The 22,767-nt window shown below is 52.5% G+C and overlaps 1 protein-coding gene across 1 annotated transcript in view; it reads right to left on the minus strand.

Annotated features, from left to right (window-relative positions):
* The window catches only part of PLXDC1 (plexin domain containing 1), a 65,040-nt gene that overhangs the window by 2,504 nt on the left and 39,769 nt on the right, over positions 1-22,767 (minus strand). The window contains exons 8-13 of the mRNA XM_006156022.2: positions 18,051-18,146; positions 14,864-14,945; positions 10,978-11,038; positions 9,810-9,945; positions 4,080-4,115; positions 1,293-1,453 (exon numbers count right to left, since the gene is read on the minus strand). Coding sequence (XP_006156084.1) covers positions 1,293-1,453; positions 4,080-4,115; positions 9,810-9,945; positions 10,978-11,038; positions 14,864-14,945; positions 18,051-18,146 — 572 coding nt within the window. The remainder of the gene's footprint in view (positions 1-1,292; positions 1,454-4,079; positions 4,116-9,809; positions 9,946-10,977; positions 11,039-14,863; positions 14,946-18,050; positions 18,147-22,767) is intronic.

Below are 22,767 nucleotides of genomic sequence, written 5' to 3' on the forward strand. Positions count from 1 at the left end.
TCCAGAGAGCAGCCCTGAGCATTATATTGTCTTAGTAACTCATTTATTAATTTTGGAGAGATTTTTACTGTAGGGTGCGTTCATTCAGTGGGTAAACAGAAAGAGATAGAGAAAGAAAGTGAGAAATCACCCCCTGGGGGCATGGCCATGCCACAATCCCTTCTCCTCTATTCTCCTCTTGGGATTTTGGGCACACATGCACACACGCCTAGCGTGAGTTTCGAGCCACCAGGTCCAGGACTCAAACCGTGGTCGGCCATATGGGAGTCCAGCAACGTAACCATTATGCCATCTGCTGGTTCCTTTCCTTATTAACTGTAACATAAAGAACCCACATAAGTAGGCAAAAGAGGTAGCGACTTTGGTTCCATTATGGCTTTGAATAGGTCTCAAGCCTAGAATTTGGGCACGAGAGACCATATATCATTAGAGATTGGCCACCCAGCCACCAAATAAGTGCCAGGTGACACTTTGGACCTTCTTTCTTTCTTCTGGGAACTTTTCTGATTTCACCGAAGGAAGAGCAAGAGCAGACAGGCTGATCCTAAGGACAGGAAGGAGAGAGTTCTGGGGCCAAGTGTGGGGGTGAAGGACTGCAGGGAGCAGCCAGCACCCGCCATGCCAGGATGGGGTTGGTGGAGGCTTCTCAGGTGTGGGGCTGGCCCTGTATCCTGCTGGTTAAGGGAGCCAGAGCCCACATGGCCAGCTGCGGCTTAAGTCCTGCCCAGTGCTTGTGTGTGTGTATGCGCATGACCTTAATGCTGATCCTGAGAGGATGGAGAAATGGAGGGGAAAGGACTGCAGCATGACCATGTGACACTGGTCATGGGGGGTGCTTTCCCGCTCGCTCTCTATGGGGGGTGCTTTCCCGCTCGCTCTCTCTTTCTTTTTGGCAAGTATCCATGCCCTCTGCAGGAAGAAACAAAAACAAAAGCAAAAAATCCTCAGGGGGCCAGCCAGGTAGTGCGGCAGTTAAGGCGTCTGGATCCCACATGGTTGACCACATGGTTCAAGTCCCGGACCCAGTGGCTTGAAAAACACATCTGGTATGTGCATGTGTGCCCAAAATCCCAAGAGGAGAATGGAGGAGAAGGGACAAGAGCGTGACTGTCCTCTCTGACGGATGGTTTCTCACTTTCTCTCTCTCCCTGTCTTCAGAGAGTACACACTCCCTACAGTAGATTTTACAAATAAACCGACTCAGGTATGGAAGGGGGAGGGATGCTACGGCATGGCCAGGAAATGCTGATGCAGAAGCAAGTGGCAGCCCTGTGGCCACGCTCCCCACTGACCTCGATGAAGAAGAGTGCAGCGTTGGAGGTGGGGTGACCGCTGATGTAAATTCCAGCCAGGAGGACAGCTGCCACAAGGAGGGCCGCCAGCACGATGCCCACAATGGTGCCCAGGTGCACAGGGGAGCCCGGGGTCTTGGGGGACAGGTTGCTCTGAAGGCCTGTGGAAAGACCGTTAAGGCAGGAGGGACCGGGGGAGGCAGGGAAGTCTGGGCCATGGAGTCTCAGGTTCTGACAATGCCCAGAGATGGAAACTCACAGAACTCCAGGTCTCCCCATTACACACATGAAAACGTGGGCGTGAGAGTTGGTAGAATCCTTGTGAATATGGCACAAACGTCCTTGGTGCTGTTTGTGTGGCTTTCCAAAATCACTTAAAAGTTACCCAAGTGGGGGCCGGCAGGTGGTGCGGTGGTTAAGGTACTGGACTCCCACATAGCCGACTCTGGTTCAAGTCCTGAACCTGGCGGTTTGAAACTCACACCAGGTGAGCGTGCATGTATGCCCAAAATCCCAAGGGGAGAATGGAGGAGAATGGATTGTGGCATGGCCTTCCCCCTGGGGGGCGGGGTAATTTGTTGCTTTCTCTTTCTCTGTCTCTCTCTGGTGAGTACACATGCCCTAGAGTAAAAAAATCTCTCCAAAAAAAAAAAAAAAAAAAGTTGCCCAAATGTCTAATAAGGATCCCAGGAGAAGTTGTCTCTGATACTTGTGTCACAATAAGCATTTTAAAGGAATTACAGAAAGCATGTGATGGTTAGGATTTGGGATCTGGGGACCAGCAGTTAGCATCATGGCTATGTCACTGAACTCTAATGCAGTCGACCATGGTTTGAGTCCTGGACTCAGTGGCTTAAACTCACGTTGGGTGCGTGTGCGTGCGTGCCCAAGATCCCGAGAGGAGAATGGAGGAGAAGGGATTGCGGCGTGGCCATCCCCCCTGGAGGGTGATTTCTCGCTTTCTGTCCCTCTGTCTCTCTCTGTCTTTCTGATAAGAGCACACACCCCATAGCAAAAAAAAAACAAAACAAAACTCTCCAACAACAACAAAAAGATTTGGGATCTGGAGTCTGGCTGCCTGGGTTCAAATCTCTGTGACCCACCACTTACTAGCTGTGTGGTGTGAGGCAGACTATTTACCCTTCCTGTGTCTTTGTTACTACTTCTGTAGAACAAGGATTGTACTAGTAACTCCCTAATGGGTTCCGTGTGAGGGTTAAGATATGATCATTCATGTCGAGCGCTGACAACTGTGCCTGGCATCACTGGCCTCTTAGAAGACCTCAGTAAGTGCCACCTGTCACGACAGTGAATTGTCATACTTTCTGCTTGTCACTGTCCACGACCAGACTGCGACCTGCTAGAAAGGAGGGACAGTGTCCCATTCGTCTCTGTTCTCAGCTCTGAGAAAACATGGCAGATCCATCGCAGGCACTCAGTCAAAGGCTACAGAATGAATGAGGTCCCCTGGAAGCTCGTAAACCAGCAGGCACGCTCTGAGGTCATCCCGCTGTTTGAAAGCCATTCCAAGGAAGAGGCAGAGCGTTCTCCATAGACTGCAGAGCTGGAAGCGCACCCTGCCCAACCCTCTTCTTGTATGACTGAGATGATGGAAACACAGAGAGGTTAATTTGCCCACAGACACGCGCCTTCAGAGCTGGCCACTCAGAAGCCTCCTTCCCTGACCTGACCTGGGGGGCTATAGCATTTGCCTCTTCACCTCCCCCAGAGGAATCAGACAACGCGGTAGAGAGGACAGGGGTGAGGGTGTCAGCAACAGAATTGCTGACTCTGTTTTACGTGGCTAGTGGGTAGGATGAGAAGTGACGGGGAGGGAGATTTTATGGGAAGTTGCACGCATTCACAATCATTGTCCTCCCGCCCTCTTCTCTCTGCCTGGCACCCTGTGAGCAGAGGAAACCCAGCAGAGAAAGGATGGGGTGCTCCAGCGCAGGCTAGTGACTCCATCTGCCAGCAGTGGAAGGTGAAAGGCCCCCAGCTAGAGTCCCCCAGCCGGCATGGGGATCGGCCCACAGCAGCAGGGCCCCTGATGGCATGATGATCAGGGATTCCAGCAGGGATTCGGCTGCTGAGAGTGAGGGGACTGTGCACCCACCCCTGACACCCGATGCCTACCGAGGTCACAGCCTCTGGGCCTGGGCGTCAGGAGTCGAAGGCATTTCCATCTCCACTCTTGCAGCATTGTGGCAAGGGCCTGGGCTGACCCTGGCCCAGGGTAGGAGAGTGGAACCACCTCCCATCCTTAGGGAGGAGATTATCCTCCCAGGTAATGGGGGTGGGGGATCCCACCTTCTGCCACCTGCCAATATTGTCGATATTTCGTGGGGGGTGTTTGTGTGCTCTCTGCCAACCCAGAGTAGGAATGGAAGGAAACAGGTGGGAAAGGGTCCCCCAGTCCTCACTGCCTGTGAGCCCCCGGAAGGAGAGGCTGATGTCCCAGGCCATGCCTGTCCACTCGCCCTGGCTCAGCACTCCGCCTCCCCCTCAATTCTTTCAGGACAGTGAATATAGACAAGCAAAGAGGCCAGGAGAACCCAGAGCTTCATGGCTCAGAGAAATGTGTGTGTGATCATGTTCCTTCAATCTAGAGGGGCAGAGCCCAGAGCTCCCCTGCCTTCCCACCCACCAGGAGGTCAAGGAAGCTCAGGGCGGTTTTGCTCCCACCCTTGCCCCCCACAACAGGCCGGGTGACTGTGGCAACCTCTTCTGGAGCGAGTCCATGAGGCAGTGGGTCTGATAAAGAGGAGCAGGCAGTTCTGTACTCACCCTCTCCTCCTGCGTAGGGGTTCAACTTGGTGTCATCTTCAAAGAGAGAGGACAGAAGGAGCGAGGTTAGTGGAATCACGAGGGCCTTTGTCTCTCAGAGTTTGGGTGGGAATTTATGGAGGTTCAGTCTAAACTTCCGTCGTTGAGGCAAAGAGACTGAGGCACCGAGAGGGGAAGTGACTTGCTCAAAGTCACACAGCAGTCCAGCATAGCTGAGCACAGAGCATATGTGGCCCGGGGTGGTAAGAGATGAGGCCAAAGGAGGAAGGCCAGCCATCTGGAGAACGAAGTTGAGACCGTGCATGTTCTTGATCACTAGGCCATGGCTTTGGTAGATTTGATTTTGAAATCACAGCAATCATCATTTAATGATCACATCACTATTTTAAAAAGGAAATTTAAAAAGCCACCCTGGGCCAGCTGTGTGGCCTGGTGGTGGAGGCAGCTGGATTCCACATGGCCTACTGCGTGGTTGGTGTCCTAGACCTGGCAGGTTGAGAAATAAACTGGGCACGTGTGCATACTTGCCAACATCCCAACAGGAGGGAGGGATCAAGGAGAAGGGACTGCACAGTGACCATTCCCCATGGGAGGTGCTTTCTCCTCTCCCTCCCTCTCTCTCTGTCTCTTTTTTTTTTTTTTTTTGGAGAGATTTTATTTTGCTATAGGGCACATGCGCTCGCCAGACAGACAGAGAGATAGAAAGCGAGAAATCACCCCCCAGGGGGGATGGCCACACTGCAATCCCTTCTCCTCCATTCTCCTCTCGGGATCTTGGGCACACATGCACACACGACTGGCGTGAGTTGAAGCCACCGGGTTCGGGACTCTAACCACAGTCGATTACATGGGAGTCCAGTGACATAGCCATTACGCTAACTGCTGGTCCCTCTCTCTGTCTCTTTGATTCTCTAGTGAGCATACATGCCCTCTAACAAGAAAAAGAAAAAAAAAGGAAAGCAACTCCTTAAGGGCCCACCCTGTGGCACAGTGGTTAAGCACTGGACAACACGACTGGCGGGAGTTGAAGCCACCGGGTTCGGGACTCTAACCACAGTCGATTACATGGGAGTCCAGTGACATAGCCATTACGCTAACTGCTGGTCCCTCTCTCTGTCTCTTTGATTCTCTAGTGAGCATACATGCCCTCTAACAAGAAAAAGAAAAAAAAAGGAAAGCAACTCCTTAAGGGCCCACCCTGTGGCACAGTGGTTAAGCACTGGACATAGGAAACCGAATCCGCACGGCTGACAAGTTTGACTCACAGCCTGGAGGCTTGAAAGCATAATATGAGCATGCACATCCATGCTCGACACCCTGGCAGGAAGGAGAAACGGAAGAAAAAAGATCGTGGCATGGTCATGCCTATTGAGGGCAATTTAAAAAAGCAACCCCTAAAAATACAAAGTAAAACCTGAAATGGAAAATTATTGGTTGACAATAACATGTATGATTAAGCCACTTGACAGGGTATTCTGGATTGGAAATCGCATTTTGGATGCTGTGATGATGTTCAGTGAAAGAATGTAAAATGAATCAATTAATAAAAATAAATAAATAAAAACGAAAACAAATAAAATAATGAAAGCTAAAAAAATAGCAAGTAAAACAAGATAGAGTTGTGTAGACATATGAAGATATATTTTCTTTAGGAATTCCAATAAATAACGTATTTAACACAAGTATGCCTCTATGCTGTTACTGTAAGTTGAAAATAATAAATGGATTACTAAAGTATCACCAGGCAAACAAACTTGATTCAAATCAACTTGTGAATCCAGTCCACAGGAAATCAATAGCAGCCCAGGGTACACCTTTCAGTGGTAGACAAAAGGAGATGGCTCAGGGACCAGCAGATGGCATAATGGTGACCTCACTGGATGCCCACATGGCCGACCGCAATTTGAGTCCCGGACCTGGAGGCTTGAAACACACCAGGCACATGCATGCTCAAAATCCCGAGAGGAGAATGGAGCAGAAGGGACTGTGGCATGGCCACCCCCCTACCAGGGAGTGATTTCTCACTTTCTGTCTCTCTGTCTCTCCAGCAAGTGCATGCACCTTATAGGAAAAATCTCTCTTAAAAAAATATCTGTACTCAGGAACCAGCAGTTAACGTAATGGCTATGTCTCTGGACTCCCACGTAGTCAACCCCGGTTCACGTCCCAGACCCGGTGGCTTAAAACTCACGCCGGGCGCATGTGCGTTCCCTCTCTTTTTCTCTGTCCCTTTCTGGTCAAACTAAACTAACTAAATAAATTGAAATAAAATAATTCTTTCAAAAATATATTGCTTTTTTTCTTTTCTTTTTCTTTTTGAGAGGTATTTGCTATATAGCGTGTGTGCTCACCAGGAAGACAGAGATGGAGAAACAGAAAGCAAGAAATCACCCCCCAGGGGGGAGTTTGTGTTGCAATCCTTTCTCCACTCTCCTCTTGGGATCCTGGGCACGCACGCACACACACCCGGCGTGAGTTTAAGCCACTGAGTCTGAGAATCGAACTGCGGTAGGCTTTATGGGAGTCCAACGACATAGTCATTACACCAACTGCTGATCCCTCAAAAATATATTTCTTCTCTTTCTTTTCTCTTTCTTTTCTTTTCTTTCTTTCTTTTTTTCTTTTTTTTTTTTTTTCCTGTAGGGTGTGTGCACTCAACAGAGAGAGACCAAAAGAAAGAGGGAAAGTGAGAAATCACCCCCTCCAGGAGGATGGCCATGTTGCAATCCCTGCTCCTCCAATTCTCTTGGGATTTTGGGCGTGTGTGTGTGCGCACACACACACACACATACACACACACACACAAGCATGCCATCAGGTCCAGGACTCAAACCGCACAGTCAGCCAGGTGGGATCCAGCTGCCATCACCACGATGCCAGCCTGGCTGGCTGGTCATTTCCCAGTAGTTAGTGCTCCATTCCCGCTGCTTTCACTGGTGCGCTGCGCGGTGCTTAGGAGACGAGCCTCGCACTACACAGTCCTTCTGCGTGAGTGCCTGTCTCTGCGCAACAAAACGCATGGGCTTCGTGGCAGTCGTCTGTCACTCGGAGGTCGTCTGGTTCGTTAAGTGGGAGCATTCCTTTGCAAGTGAACGGCTCCAGCTCCGACAGTCCAGCCCAGGCTGCCTGCTCCCACTGCGCTGTCTGCTCTCTCACTGGGTCCTGCCCAAGCAGGTCCCTCTGCCAGAGTGCTACATCCCCCTCCCTGTTCAGATTGTACCCTGAGAGGGAGTGTGCGAGATAGATTCTACCCTGCACTGCCTCTGCCAAGTCTCCCCGGGGAGTCTCTTCATGGCACAGGCAGGAGGGCCACTAAAACCCGCCCTGCCAAGACGCTGTGAAATTTGGGCAAAGGGGGGTGTCATTAAAAGTTTTTTTCTTACAGATGTAACTCCATCCTCTCTGCCACCTGCTCCAGGACTCGAAGGGCACAGAGCCATAATTGTTTCCACTTACTCTAATTAATGTTTTCTGCCAGGAACCATTACGCAGCAAACGGATGTGAGACCCACTCCTGGACTGGCAGGAGAGCCACATGGATCATAAAACTGGCAGAAGGACTGGCTGTCTCTGTGTAGGAACTGCCCACCGGGGCGGTGATGTGGGAGACTTAACCCTTAGGAGACCAAGGCAGGGTTTGAACTCGGCCCCCAGGTGCCATGTCCTGGGCACTCCATATCCACCATAGTGGCCCTTGGGCCTTTGACCCTCCAGCTCAACAAAATGGTAAACACTCAAGGGGTGTGTTGGGGGTGTCTGCATTCCCCCAGCCCAGCAGCGGGCTCAGAATGGCCCTCAATAAGCCCATGGGGTTACTTCCTCCTATGTGGAGTTTCCTTTATCTGAAAGATCATCCTGGGGACCAGCAGTTAGCATAGTGGCTATGTCACTGGACTCCCATGTAGTCAAAGGCAGTTCGCGTCCTGGACCCGGTGGCTTAAAACTCACCCTGGGCGCGTGTGCGTGCATGCCCAAGATCCCGAGAGGAGAATGGAGGAGAAGGGATTGCGGTATGGCCATCCCCCCTGGGGGGTGATTTCTCGCTTTCTGTCTCTCTGTCTCTCTCTGACTGTCTGGCGAGCGCACACGCTCTATGGCAAAAACCTCTAAAAAAAAAAACAAACAAATAAACAAAACAGAAAGGAAGATCACCCTGGACTTGGTTAACTCCTCAAGGTCCAGGTTTCTTGCCGGTTCTTTTTCCTTATCTCCTCCACAGCACCAGTACACGCTCCGCTCTCGGCCTGAGCGCTACCAGCTCCCTGTCATTCCTGAGCAATGTCAGAGTAGTGGGGGCTGTCCCAGTCTGCCTCTTGTGTTCACCCTTCATTGTTTCACCCTGCCCCCTGAGTCCATGCAGACCCTGTTCTGTTTCTCTTAGCGTGGAGAGAGGCAGTGGGGTCGAGGGGAATGAGCACTGCTTTTGGAGCCAGATGAGACCCACCCGTGTCTCTTCCTGGCTGTGTGGCCTCGGCGTCTCCTCTATAAACTATCCACCTGTCTATCCACCTGTCTGAGCCTCGGCGTCTCCTCTATAACATAGGGATGTAACAGCCAATGCCCAGGATCGTTAGGGGAACTGAGTATGTTCAGACTCCCCCAGACTGCGAGCTCTTTCTACCATTTGTTTTGACTCCTCTATAACTGTCCTGGGCCAACTCGCCCAGTCCCTGCTCTGGTTCACTAGTTCTCTGGGCAATGTTTAGAAAGACACTGGACACCATGGGAGAACATTCTACCCCCCACCCTGTTCCCAATCGCTCCCCCCCCCCCCCGCCCATGTAACCCTGAGTAACCCACTTTCCTTCTCTATGCAGCAGGATCATGGCTAAATAATCTTTAAAATACTGATTTTTTTTCCTCTCTCCTTCCTTCCTTTCCAGTTACTCCTTTCAAGCAGGCTCCGAATTCATAAGTCTTTCCATCTTAGCCTAAGGGAAAGGAGTTTGCAGACCAAGATGTGTGCATGGAAAATGAACAGCGAGAAGACAGGCAAAAACCCTGGAGGACAGGGAGAAGGAAGGGGTTTAAGGGCCCAGGGTGGGCGGGGCCAGCACGAGGTGTCCCCGGATGTTGAGTACGCCACCACCCGCCCCGTGGCCAGACCTCTTCCAGCTCCAGCCAAGACCCCCAGGCCTTGAGGTAGCAGAGAAGCCATGAGGATGGCCAAGCCTTCATAGGAATCAGCTGTGGTCCCCCTTGGACACTCAACCTGCTGAAGATTCTGGAAGCAGGGTGCCAAGTGCCGCAGCGAGGTGGACTCCTCCACTGCGCCAGCCTAGCAGGGCCTGGGAGTCAGAAGCTAAGTTAAGTGATAGGAAATCAGGCCACCTTTCTCTTGCATCTACAGGTATAAACAGAACTCACACCTGCTACAGGGACACGAGGCCTCTCAGGTCCTGCCAGGATTACTAGTCAGATTAACTGAGAGAAGTTCTGTGAAATTCCTGGCACGGGCTGGTTCATTATTTTCACTGCTCCATAGTAAATTTTATCCCACAGCCCTGGTAGGCCAGCACAGTGATTAGAGCCTGAGACTGGAGTTCACTTGCTCAAAGCCCACCTCCACGACTCCCCAGCAAGGGACCTACGTTCTCCAGGGCCCTCATCCATAGAGGTTGGGCAGTTCCCCTGCCAGCACATAATCCCCTCAGGAGTAGTGCGTGCACAGGGCAGGGCAGCTCTTCCCTACGGCTCCCCTCCCCTATCCCCCCTAGGCTCCTGCCTTACCTTCAGTGGTGAGGCTGTCTGCAAAGAGGGAGGAGGAAGTGGTGGTGAGGTCTCTGTCAAAGGGACCCAACGAGCTGTCAGGGGAGGCTGAGAAGTGATCCTCGTCCTGGAAGTCCTCACACGTCCTGCCTTCTGCCTGCAAGAGAGACCCCAGCCCTGCTGCCCCGGACGAATGCATTTGCGCCTTCCTTTCATCCCCGAAGTGTCTTATCATACAGGGCCATTTACCCATTGGCTGCTCCAAAGCCTTCTTCAAAGCAGCAGCTGAGATGCCAGTCTTAAATACATAGAGAAAATCTGCACATTTCCTGACAGCCAACATCAGTGGGCTGCTGGACACAGTTTTAAGTCCAGAAAAAAAACAGCTCACCCAGGCCCAGACTAACAAAACAGACCATAATGAGTGCATGACAGTGGGTCTGAGGGTTATGTCTAAAGGCTGGGCCCAGCACCTTCTAGCTGTGAGATGCAGGCCAAGCCATTACAAGTCCCTGAGCTCCAGTCTCCCCCTCTGATGGCCACAGTGCTTGGGGTCATGTTAACTAAGGGTGAGTGGAGGGCAGACAGCAGACAGCGGGTGCTTGGCATAGGCATTGCAAGAGAGAGGGGGCAGGGAGGGAAAAGGACACGTGGGTGACCAGGTCTGTCAGTGTTAGTCTAAGGTGTGAGGATAGGATGCTCTCCACCAGAATTAAAGCACTGAGTATTCTGGAAAATTCTAGCCATGTGTCAGCACCTGTATGAGATTCTAATGGGAAGTGCCCGGAACAACCTTCCCTCATGAATGACAGCCTTTCTCCAAGACCAGAGGGCCAGAGCCTCGGCAGGAGTGTCATCAATGTCACCAGGTGCACAGCCTCCAGGAGGAGCCAGGTTGCAGTGGAAGCCAGGTCCAACGTATGTTTTTTATGAACCAAGAATGCCCGGGGAGCTGCCTGCCGTAGGCCCAGTCACCAGAGGTGCTTGTCTCAGGGCCACGGAGCCCTCTAAAACCTGCCAGAGCTGGTTTACCTGGCTCAGAGCAGTCTGGAAACAAATCCCAGATGGAGGGGAGGGTATGGCCACGGGCTGAAGGTGCCTTGAGAAGAGCTACCAGTACATGGTTGCTGGTAGCGCTTCCATCCCCATCACGGGGTACCGGGACTCGGCAGATCACACAGGCTCTCACCTCCTGAGCACAGCCGTAGGCCAGCCATTCCTGGCGGTAGCGGTCAAAGCCACTGGAACATCTGCAGGGGGGGCAAAAGGTCAGAGGTGTGATGGGACTGACAGAGACACTTTCCCCTTCCCTTCTCCCTATTTAGTAAAGCTGAGCCCCCAGGCCTGGGACAGTCGAGCTCCCCAAGGCCACGGGGCAGGTGTCCTGAGCACTGGCTGCAGGGCCAGAAGTCAGACCCTCCTACCCACTCTACTTCTTCTCTATACAGAGGGGAAGGGAGGGCATCCCCACATTCCTTCTGATCCAGCCCCCCAGAACCGAGGTCACGAATGCCCAGGTACGTGTGGCAGATGGGTGGAGGGATGCTATGTGGATGGCACGACCTCTACTGAGCGTTAAGGTCACCTTGACGCTGTGCTGTCAGAGCACTGCTGAGAGTCCAGGGGATTCATCCGGAGAGCTTTGGTCTCTCACAGAGCTCCCCCAGCACTGCCGGGGCCTGAGCTGGGACGGAGAGCTGGGCCAAAGGTGAGTCTCAGTCGACTGAGTCAACACCTCCTGGTGTGATGGGCAGAGATGGGGACCAGCAGATGGCATAGCAGTTATGTCACAGAACTCCCACATGGCTGATCACGGTTCAAGTCTCAGACCTGGTGGCTTGAGTCTCAGGCTGGGCTCATGTAAGTGCATGCCCAAGATGCCAGGAAGAAAACAGAGGCGAAGGGGCTGTGGCGTGGCCATCCTCCCTCGGGGGTGATTTCTCACTTTCTCTCACACTGTCTCTGTCTCTCTCTCTGGCGAGCACACACCCCCTAAGTCAAAAACTTCTAAAAAAAAATAGTAACGGGGCAGAGATGAAGGTCCTGCCAGAGGCTGGGAGAGATGGAGCACTGGCTGACAAGGGCCTCTGGGGAGGAGCCAAGCACCCCTGAGGGAATGGTCAGGGCATGCGCATGAGCAGAGGACATTCTCCAGGGCACCGTGCTCAATCTCTGCCCTTCTCACTCCAGCACCAGCCCCCCCCAGCCCGCCCCAGCCCTGCTCAAGGTCAGACCCATCTTCGTGGGAAGAATGACATTCCGAACCACCCGAACCACAACTACCTGCCCGTCTGCCCCAGATATGGTGAGGCTGAGGGCGAGGCTTTCCAGGATCTCGGTTTCCTTCTAAAGATGAGAGCACTCGGCCCTGAGCTCTGGGCTGCTCCTCCTGCCACAGAGGCGGCTGAGCTGACCCGTAACATGTTCTCTCAAGCCCTCTGTGCCCAGGACCTACGGAGGCTACTGGAGGCTGGGAACTAAAGTCTCTTTGACATCAAGTTAACTGGTCCTTTAAAGATTGAGCCTTTCGTCCAAGAAGCCTAAGAGCATCTCGTTCCAAGCCCTGAGCCACCCAACCTGGATTCAAAGAAGGACATGGGAAATGGCCACTTAACGTGCCTCTCCCATGTGCCAGCAGCTGCTCAGCCACTCGCTGCTCCTGCACCATCTCACGTGACCCTCGTGATGACGCTGTATGGCAAAGATTATGACCTTCATTTCCTGAGTTAGTCCTGGAGTAAAGGTCAACCTTAGACTGCAGAGTAGGCCAGCTTGGGCAATGTAGAGTGCAGGAAAACACCTGCCAGGCTGTGATGGGTCCCAGAGCCCAAGGAGGGAGCCCAGGGAGGCTGCGGAGGGCAGAGTGGGTGGTGGGGAGGGGACGGAAGGAGAAAACCGCCCAGCGATTGAAAGCAGCTGTGGGGTGGGAGAGGCCACGTTGGCCCCATTGCACCAGCTCTGCCTGCTGGCTTCTTAGGGACCTGAGGTCATTCTCAGTTGGAGTTGAGACTCCAGAAGGCTGGAAAGGAAGGGCAGGCACTGGAGCAAGCCCAGGCCCAAGGGGCGCCTGGGGAGGGGATGGTTTCCACCCACATCAGCCTCACTCCCTCTGTTGGAATTGCTCTGTGCTGTAGTTAACATAACCACAGCCAAGGCGAGCCCACATCCAGAGGCCCTGCCCCTGCCCCAGCCTGACCAATCTCTTCATGTTGAGGGGGGCCCAGCCCTCATTCAAAGGCCATGCTCTCTGTGTTGGGCGTGTGCATTAAAAGGGGGTTGTGCTGATGTGGGGGTTTAGCTTAGGCTGACCCATTTTGCAGTTCTCATGGCTCAGCTCTTGTTGGACGCTGAGTCATGTGGAGGCAGCTGGCCCCAGGATCCTAGGGCTCATCTGAGGTCATCTCGGTGATCTCCCCATCGCTGAGACCATGGCTCTCAAATCGAAAAGTGTACAGGACAGACCTCTTCAAAAATCAGATTCCTGAGATCCTGCTCCCAGAAGGTCATGTTCAGTGGGTTGGGGCGGGGCCCAGGAATGTGCATTTTGACAAACTCTCCGAGAGCCTCGCAGTCTTGGGGTTTACTCTACCAAACTTCACTCTGGAAAGAACCAATCAGCATCTACCCTATGTATTCTCACTGAGGTTCATGACCTTCATGTGAAGGACCATGGATGCTTTGTAAAAATGCTATTTAGGAGGCTGGCAGGTGGCATGGAAGTTAAGGCGCTGGACTCCCACTTTGTTGACCATGGTTCGAGTCCCAGATCTGGTGGTTTACTTTCTCACTTTCCTTCTTCTCTCTCTCTGGTCAAATTAAATAATAATAATAATTATTATTAAATAATTCTTTTTAAAATGCTGCTTGGTAATTAAGAAGTTTAAATATAACAAAGTGCCTTCCTCACCCACATCACCCTAAATCACATAACCCCAGCCCATTTTACAGAGTAAACAAACTGAGGCCCCAGAGAGTCAATAAAAGCACAGCTGGTGGGAAGAACACCTGGGAAGCCTGATGAGCGCACACCCTCTCCTCCCAGTCCAGTGCCAAGCCCTGTGTGCTAGGCAGGCTGCCTGTAAGGACGAGAGCTTCTATTTCTGCACTGGGTTATTGGAAAGGAGCAAAGGAAATGCTGACGGATACACGACAGCTGCATGGGAACTCAGAGGTGGTAATTTTGCAGTTGGCGAGATTGCCTTAAAGACTCTCGGAGTTCATAGGGATCCCCAATCTCATGAGGGCCTTGGTCCCCAAAAGAACCCTTGTTCTCTTTTCCTCCTACTGTTTATTTATCTTGGACAGGGAACAGAGATTCAATTCTGAGTCTAATCTGTTAGGAAATGACTTCAGAACAAGGAGTGGAAGATGAGCTGGATTTAAGAACTTGATCCCTACAATTGACTCTCACCCAGAACTTTCTGAGCTTCCCAAACCAAGTAAATGCAGCTTGGTAGCGTCTCCCAGCTGTCCACAGATGCCTGCCATGTCCACACCTCTGGTTTCCAGGAAACCTGGTTATAGATCGCAAGGTGATATTGAGTCCTGGGGTTCTTGGCCAACAGCAGCGGGCCTTCGGATCACACCCTGCCTCTGAGCCGGCAGTTCTTACACTTGTTTGCAGACGAGGCACCGTGTTAAAATGCAGGTACTTGGCTTCTCTCCCAGAGATCCTGATGCAGAGGGTCTGGGGCAGCCCAGGAATCTGCATGTGGAAGAGGAGCCCTAGGTCTGGGCTGCTCACGGCTATGTGGCAGCTCTGATCTGGGATGAATGAGCCTTTCCCATGTGTGTGTGGAGGGAGCTGCACCAGCTGGGATCCCTAAATAGTTGTCCAGAAGACCAGCGTCACCCCAGACCACCCAGACACCTTAATCAGTCATAAGCCTTAGAGGAACATCTCACGTCTGTGACCTTCTACGGATCAGAGTGGCACTGGCCAGAGATCTCATCCTGTTGGTCATGTTGGCTGATCGTGGGCAATGAGCCTGAGGCTGGGAACGGGGCCTCGCCACCTTCTGCCCCCTCCTTCACGGTCTGCCCGTGGAGCTCAGCGGGGAACCCCGGGTACACACCTCTGGAGGACATGGCACCAGCTGCAGTTGAAGGTCAGGTCCGAGGACACACAGGCGTCGCAGCTCTGATGCTGCAGGCAGGCTGCAAAACAGAAGGCGTGGCCGCTCAGCCCCAGGACCTGTCCACAGGATCCCTACATTTTGGGTCCTTTCAGAACTATGGAGTCTCTGGCATAAAGGGGACCCTCAAGGTCATTAACGCCCCCCTCACATGAGGCCAGCGCCGATTAACCTCCTTATCTCTTCCCTTCCTTCCCTCGTTCTCCAGGGGCTCAGGCCCTGAGCTGGTGCTAGAGATTCAACAGGAAAATCTCATCCTGAACCCAAGCAGGGATCCCCAAAAAAGCCTGAGGTCCCTCTTTCCCCTTTTGTTGAGAAGAAACAATGGAAATTCCCCAAGCTGAAAATTAGTAAGAGCAGAGGTGAAGGTAAGCTATCTTTTTAAACTGCTTGGAATGCAAGGTTCATTGACATGTTAGTGGCCTGCACCCAACATGGCCACCATGCCTTTCCTCCGGCAACGCTCTAAAAACTCCTGAGTAAAGCTGTCTGCGTCATTTCAATGAACCGACAGGGACTCTTCCCAAAGAACCCGTCCCCTCTCTCCTTACCTGCCCTATAGAAATTAGTTTCTTAGCTGTGGGAATTAGGGAATAGTTGAAAGATAATAAGAACTCCCACTTGAAGGAAAAGAGACAGAATAACTCAAATTTTAAGATGTTTTGCAGAGTGGAGATTGCTGGCTGTGAGCATACAGACCCAGAATGAACGCCACCAGAGACCTGACAACTGCCTCCTCCCAGAGTGGAAACTGATCGGCTAAAGCCCCGTCAATCAAGAAAGCCCTTGAGAAGATCCTGCCACATAGTTCACGCATTTGATTGCACAGGGACAGGCACTTGCCTAGAAAGTGTGCAGCGTCAGGGCTCATCTCATAAGCAGCCGAACGGAGCGCATTGACGGCAGCAAGAAGGGACAAGTAACTAGAGGACAAGGACCACTCGATAAGTGTGCTGCGCAGTTCTTCCTAAGTGAGTTTCCATGCAACAATCCCACAGTGCATTAGTCAGGGAACTAATTGGCCTTACACAGAGCTCTAACAAGATGGCAGCTGGGAACTACCCTTGGCGAGTTGGAGACAGGCTGTGTGGGCAAGGTGTGACCACCTTTAGACCTTTGGTGGGTGGGCTTGGTGGTTGGTGGCACTGTGTCCTTTGTCTACCATGGCCCTGCAGGCTCTGGAAGGGTGCATAGAACACCACGGCAGGAACCAAGCAGGGACCAGCCTGAGCAGAAGGATGAGTGCTCTTTGATTGTTTCTTTTCCTGGCTTATCCGGGGGGCTAGCACAGCGCCCAGCCATGTATGTTCAATGGATTCTACGTGCTCTTGTTATGCCCCTCTTACAGAGGAGGGAACTGAGACTTGGAGAGAGTCCTGGAGCTAAGAGTGGCAGGTCTGGGTTTGAACCACGGTCTGTCTGAGCCTAAGCCCAAGCTCTTAGCCTCGAGGTCCCACTGTGGATTTCTCTGCCCATCTACACCTCTAGAAGCACCTTGGGCAAGTCCTCCCCATGCCAGAATAGTAAGGGATGCCAGGAGATGCAGAGTGCTCTTGGGACAAAGCCGACTGGGCTCCTGAGGGCTCAGATCACAACCTGGACAACACACTCAAGTCCCACCAGCCGTCCACATGGACACCTATGCGGGAGCCCAGGCCTTGCCATCCCAGCAACTCTGGAGGTCCTTAAAATGCTCCAGCCAAACGGGCCACAAGAGGAAACCCTAAGAGCCTCATGGGGTACCCATGGCACCTACTGACCTTCCTTCCTCACCTGCACCACATGCCCTGCCTCTACAACATGCTCATGGATTCACCGGGAGTGGGGGTGGGGGTGTCTTCAATGTTCCGACAGTGTCCCAGAAACGTATTCCCAGGATGTCACTGCTTCTGTCCAGCAGTGAGCCCTGCCCTTGGATGTCCCTCTTCTAAATGTAGTTTTATCTGAGTCCCAGGACTGCGGTTTGCTCTCAGCAGCCCTGGAGGAATCCCTAGTTCTCAGGCCCTACGTCTCCCTGGTTCTCAGGCCCTCGGGCTCCGGCCTCGACGGAGAGAGTGACTGGGTTGCGGGTGAGGGCGTGACTACAAAGTGTCCTCGCCCTGTGACCCCCTGGTGTCTGGGTCTTTCGTCTTCTTCAGGGTAGGACACCTGCTGAGCCCTGGCTGCCTAGTGAGAAGATTCTTCCTCCTCCTTCCTGCTCTACCTGCCTGATCCCAGATCTCCAAGGAGGAGGAAGGGAGAAGGAGAAGCCAGGGTTGCCACAGAAGGCAGGGAGAAGGCCTTGGTTTCAGAGGGGAGCTGGAGGCACATGAGATGGGAGAGGAAGTTAACATCCTCTTAAAGACACAAGAATGGGGGCCAGCCAGTGGTGTGGTAGTTAAAGTGCCTGGATCCCACATGGCCAACCTGCAGTTCAACTCCCTAGCCTGGCAGCTTGAGTAACATGCCAGGTTCATGTGTGTGCCCAAAATCCCTACAAGAAAGAGAAATGAAGGAGAAGAGATTTGGGCATGACCATTCCTCATAGGGGATGCTTTCTCATCTTCCCCTGAAATCTCTGCACAAGTGCATGTGCCCTCTGGCCATCAAAAAAAAAAAAAAAAAAAGACACAAGAAGGAAGTGAGGCCTTTTCCCTCACTCTCCCCAGCTGTCCTAATCAAATCCCCAAGAGCATCGCCCTCTATCCGACAGGAGCAGCAGTAGCAGGTGGGGTCCCAGTCATGGTGGGTCTTCAACTCTAGGTAAGTGGGGCGTGGACAGGGGAGGGAGCAGGCCTCGAGGTGCTGGATGGGTGCTTACTAAATCCTTGCATTGCCTTCTGTCTATGGACTCCAGTGTCACCTCCTCCAAGGAAATTACGACAAACTATTATCTATTCATGAAACACTTCCCAGGCATCAGAGCCGCGCTTACGTGCCCCGTTCTACCTTGGAGTCTAACCCTTCCTTAGCTCTGCAAGGGAGGTGGTGTTAGGTTCCTATTCTAAGAGAAAAACGGAGGCCCAGGGTTCAGAGCCCAGCCCCACAGGGGTCAGCGGTAGGCCTAGTGGTGGGTGAACTCAGTCTGACTCCAAAGCTTTTTCCATATCACAGAATGCCCCCATCAGTGGGAATGACCCCTACTCACTTGGCAATGGGGTGAACTCCACGGCTGACTTGCTGATGATCTTGCTCGGGTCCAGCTCCACACGGTGGTATTCGAAGATGGTCCTTCGCCGACTTTCTGAAACAGAGGCAAAGCCTGTCATCAGGAGCGTGTCCCAGTCAGAGGACTTTGTACCCACACCCTGGCACGCAGCTGCTGAGGGCAAAAAGTAACCCGTCAACCTGACAGAATGGTGTTGAAGTTGCAGGGAGGCAGGAGGACAGGAGCGGCCTTGAGAGGAGAGCCTTGGTTGTACACAGGCTTGACTTGATGCATGTCCCTAGAGTTGGGACGTGAGGGGTCCTTTGCTTCCCCATGTCTCTCTGCCTTCTCACCTGCTATTCCCCCAACCCAGATATTCTCCCCCTGATTCTCTCCTTGTCTAACTCATCCTTCCAGATCCAGCTCAAAGGCCTCCTCCTAGAGGCTCCTAAGGAGCCTCCTTGACCAGCTCCCTCCTCACCCCAATTCATGACAGGTGCGCTCCTGCCCCTGCACGCACCAGGTTGTGGGGACATGAGGGCCTATTCAGCCTTGACTCACAATGAGCACCCTACAGACACCAGACAGGCTGATCTTTGCATAACGCTGACCTTCTTCCTCCTATCCTCCCCTCGAGAGAAGCCCCAGGTAGTTCAGGGCCTGAAAGCAGGCTTAAGTCCTACCTTGGTCCCTGCCGAAACTTCCTACAAAATCTAAGTCTGATGATATAGTGGATACATCGCTGGACTCCCACATGGCTAACCATGGCTCCAGCTCTGGACCCAGTGGCTTGAAAATCACACTGGGCGCATGTGCGTGTGTGCCCAAGATCCTGGGAGGAGAATGGGGGAGAAGGTATTGCGGCGTGACCATCCCCCCTGGGGGGTGATTTCTCACTTTTTCTCTCACTGTCTCTGTCTCTCTCCAGCGAGCACACATGCCCTAAGGCAAAAGTCTCTTAATAATAAAAAAAAAGGTGGGGGGCTTGGTTTATATTCTGGTCACCGTGTGTGTGTGTGTGTGTGTGTGTGTGTGTGTGAGCACGAGTGTATGTGGGGATCCCGCACACATGCCCTAAGGCAAAAATCTCTTAATAAATAAATTAATTAATTAATTTAAAAAACCTGAGTCAGGAGACTCACATTCTGATTAAAGTTCTGCTCCTAACTTGCGGGGTAACCTTAGGCAAATCATTTGAGTCTCAGTTTCTTGTCTATGAAATTGGAAGACAGAAACACCTGCTACGACATCCTTGGGACATAAATCTGGAACTGTAGAGAAAAATATTTTTCTAGAATCTGAGGTGCTCTGATATTTTTCATACCACCATGACACCCAAAAAGTATAACTAAAGGTTGGTTTTCTTCAGGCAGCCAGAGTCTGAGCTTTGTAAAACAAATTTCACCATAAGGGGAAAGAGCACTTAGTGTGGTCTACCCAGCCCTCCTTCCTCCTTCTGGAAACAGAATTCCCTTTAGGAGAACTGCCCCTAGCTCACACTTAGATGTGGATTGCTCCAAAACAGACATCTTCTTCCATGATCCTGCTTCCCTGGATCCCCCTGGCAGTGACTGGTCCAGGGCTGGGCAGCTGACGGGAGCTGGACCAATCAGAGACCTTCCCTGGGACTCTTAACTGTTACCAAGAGGACTTTTGCTCTCTGGTAATGACGCTGTAAGAAGATGTAAGCTCAGAGCCTGTGAACAGCCACCATTCCAATCTCATGGGGAAAGCCCAAGAGTGAAGCCACTTTGTGGAGAGATACAGAAGCTACTGGTGGTGTTCCCAGTCCTGGAGTCCCAGACCTGCCCTAGTACCAATCTTCCTAGTTGTTCAGCTCTTCCTTTGGTTCTTTGGCCTATTTCAGTATCCCTCAATGCACTCTCTTTTCTGTTTAAGCTAGTGTGAATTGGATTTTCGTCACTAGAAACCCAGAGTAGGTGACAATGTAAGTTTCTCACTCAGCTGAAAGTGGCTTGGAGGCAAATTTCCCAAGGTGGCAGCAGAGGTAGTAGGAGCATTCATGCCATGGAGTGCGTCCTGTACTACTGTTGGGTGTCCCAACCGCCACTCCCCTTCCTATATGAAGAATCTAGAGGAGTCTACTGCTTAACAGAATAGCTCAGCTGTACGAGGGGACTTCAGAAAGTCCCTGGGGTGGGGGTAGATGTAGCATATCAGTAATGCCACACTCAGCAAGGCTGATTCACATGATAAAGTCCCAAGTTTGCCTCCCAGGCCTCCCTGCACATGTTAATGATCTCGGCTGACTAGGCTGGGGGTAGATTGAGGAATGAAGACCGTGTTGGGGGTGTCCTCCATCTTTCTCTCTCATGTAAAAAAATAAATAATTTTTTGTAAAAAGCTCATAAATGGGGGGACCAGCAGATACCGTAATGGCTACATCGCTGGACTCCCATGTAGATGACCGCGGTTCAAGTCCCAGACCCAGTGGTTTAAACTCACGTTGGGCGCATGTGTGTGCATGCGTGCCCAAGATCCTGAGAGGAGAATGGAGGAGAAGGGATTGTGGCATGGCCATCCCCCCTGGGGGGTGATTTCTTGCTTTCTGTCTCTCTTTGTCTGTCCGGCAAGCGCATGCGCCCTATAGCAAAAACCTCTCCAAAAAAAAAAAAAAGCTCATAAATGGGATCAGCAAGTGACATAATGGTTATGTCACTGGACTCCCTCATGGCCAATTGTGGTTCAAGTCTCAGATCTGGTGGCTTGAAACTCAGATTGGGCATGTGTGTGTGTATGCCCAAGATCCCAAGATGAGAATAGAGAAAAAGGGATTGCAGCATGGCTATTCCCTTTGGGAGGTGATTTCTCACTTTCTGTCTCTCTGGTGAGCACATAGGCCCTATAGCAAAAATATCCCTAAAAAAAAAAAAGTTCGGGACCAGCAGTTAGCGTAATGGCTATGTTGCTGAACTCCCATGTAGTCAACTGCACTTCGAGTCCTGGACCCGGTGGCTTAAACTCATGCCGGGCACATGTGCGTGCATGCCCAAGATCCCGAGAGGAGAATGGAAGAGAAGGGATTGCGGCATGGCCATTCCCCCTAGAGGGTGATTTCTCGCTTTCTGTCTCTCTCTCTCTCTCTCTCTCTGTCCTTTTGGTGAGTGCACGTGCCCTATAGCAAAAACCTCTCAAAAAAAAAAAATCATACGAAAAGGGAATTAAAGCCCAAGTGCAAAGAAACATTTGCAATCCATGCGGGTTTTCTCATAATATGCATCACCCATGAACTCCCTGAAGCCGCCTGTGTTTCTGTCACGCATTTATCCTCAGTCTTGGAGTTGTTCCTTCTGACTTAGCACGGGGCTGAATCCAGGGTGTCTGGCACCAAGGTGCACCGTCTCTCTACCACACCCCGCCATCCTATGGTGGTGGACACCTTGGCCCTGAACCATTCGAGACCCTATAGCACCATTCCATGCCATAAGGAAACGACCCTGGTATTGGAGCCAGCAAGTGTCCCCGGGAATTAACCAGGAATCTATCCCCGAGGCCTGACCCACTCCCCAGTTGCCAGGAAGGTTCACCTGTCACTCATGGCTCAGGGCCTGCTCTGAACAGGAAGGAGAGGGTGGAGAGACGGCCATGGAGGAAGAGAAACCCCGAACCAAGAGGGTGAACACCAGGAAGGGGAAGTGGGCAGGTCACTGCAAGGAGGCAGCAGGCCCTGCCTGGTACTGCTGCTGTCACCTGCACAAGGAACTTCAGCTCTGGAAGCCGCATCCCGCAACGGGACTAGCCCAGCCGCACTTGGAGGGTTGTCTGGAGAACTGAAGAGAACAGCTTCTGTACTAAGCTCCTGGACCAGGACACTCACAGCCGGGAGTGCTCTCCTCACATCCCCAAGTCCTTTCTTGCAGCAGAGACCCTAGGGCGTTTTCAGCCCCTCCTGGCCCCTCAAACTCTGCCACATACTTGAGTACGGGGAAGGACGGCACGCTCCTGGCCCCTTTCTTTCTCCCTCTCTGTCTAGGGCGGCGTATTCATGAGCGACTCACTAGTGGGTCTCGAAGCTCCCTCCTGCTGCGGAAGTCGCGTGGGTAGAGCAGGGACTCCTCCGGAGGGCCTGGCCTCCGTACTGGGCTGACAGTCGGATGTCCTGGTCTCCCACCTTCACCTTGCCAGCCACGACTGCCACCCCACCCATCCCCGCCTCCATGCCCTGTGCCCTCTCCTGTCCCCGCTGGCCTCCAAGTCCAGGCTGCTTGCTTCTCTTCCTGTGGGTGCCATCCCCACCCTGGCTTCCCCTCTTTCTTCCTGGTCTAGAGTAGATGCTGCTTCGTGCTTTGCTGTGAACCTCAGTCCCAGGAGAAGGTAAGGAGAGAAGCCAGACATGTCGCTTCCAGAAGGCAAATGGGCCTGGGGCTGGGGTGACTGTCCCAGGCCCCCACTGAGGGCTGCTCAGAGGGTGCTCGTCTCGGGTTCCTCCCACCGCACCCACCTATGGGCTGTCCTGAGACGGGCAGTGGGAGGGCTTGGCCCTGGCTCTCCTTTCCTGCCAGGGAGGATGGCCGCTCTGGCCCCGATGCACCTTCCCGCCCCTTGACTCTTAAATCAGAGCTGGAAGGTTTAGACTGAGACCCAGGCCTCCTCCTGCCTCTTCCCCTTCCTCCCATTTCCGGGCAGATCAGGAAAGAGTGAGAGATAGCGGGGATTCAGAAGGTCCAGGCAGGTGCCCATCAGGGGAGCACTGCCC

Source organism: Tupaia chinensis, unplaced genomic scaffold (assembly GCF_000334495.1).
Source record: "Tupaia chinensis unplaced genomic scaffold, TupChi_1.0 Scaffold000477_1, whole genome shotgun sequence".
NCBI lineage: Eukaryota > Metazoa > Chordata > Mammalia > Scandentia > Tupaiidae > Tupaia > Tupaia belangeri.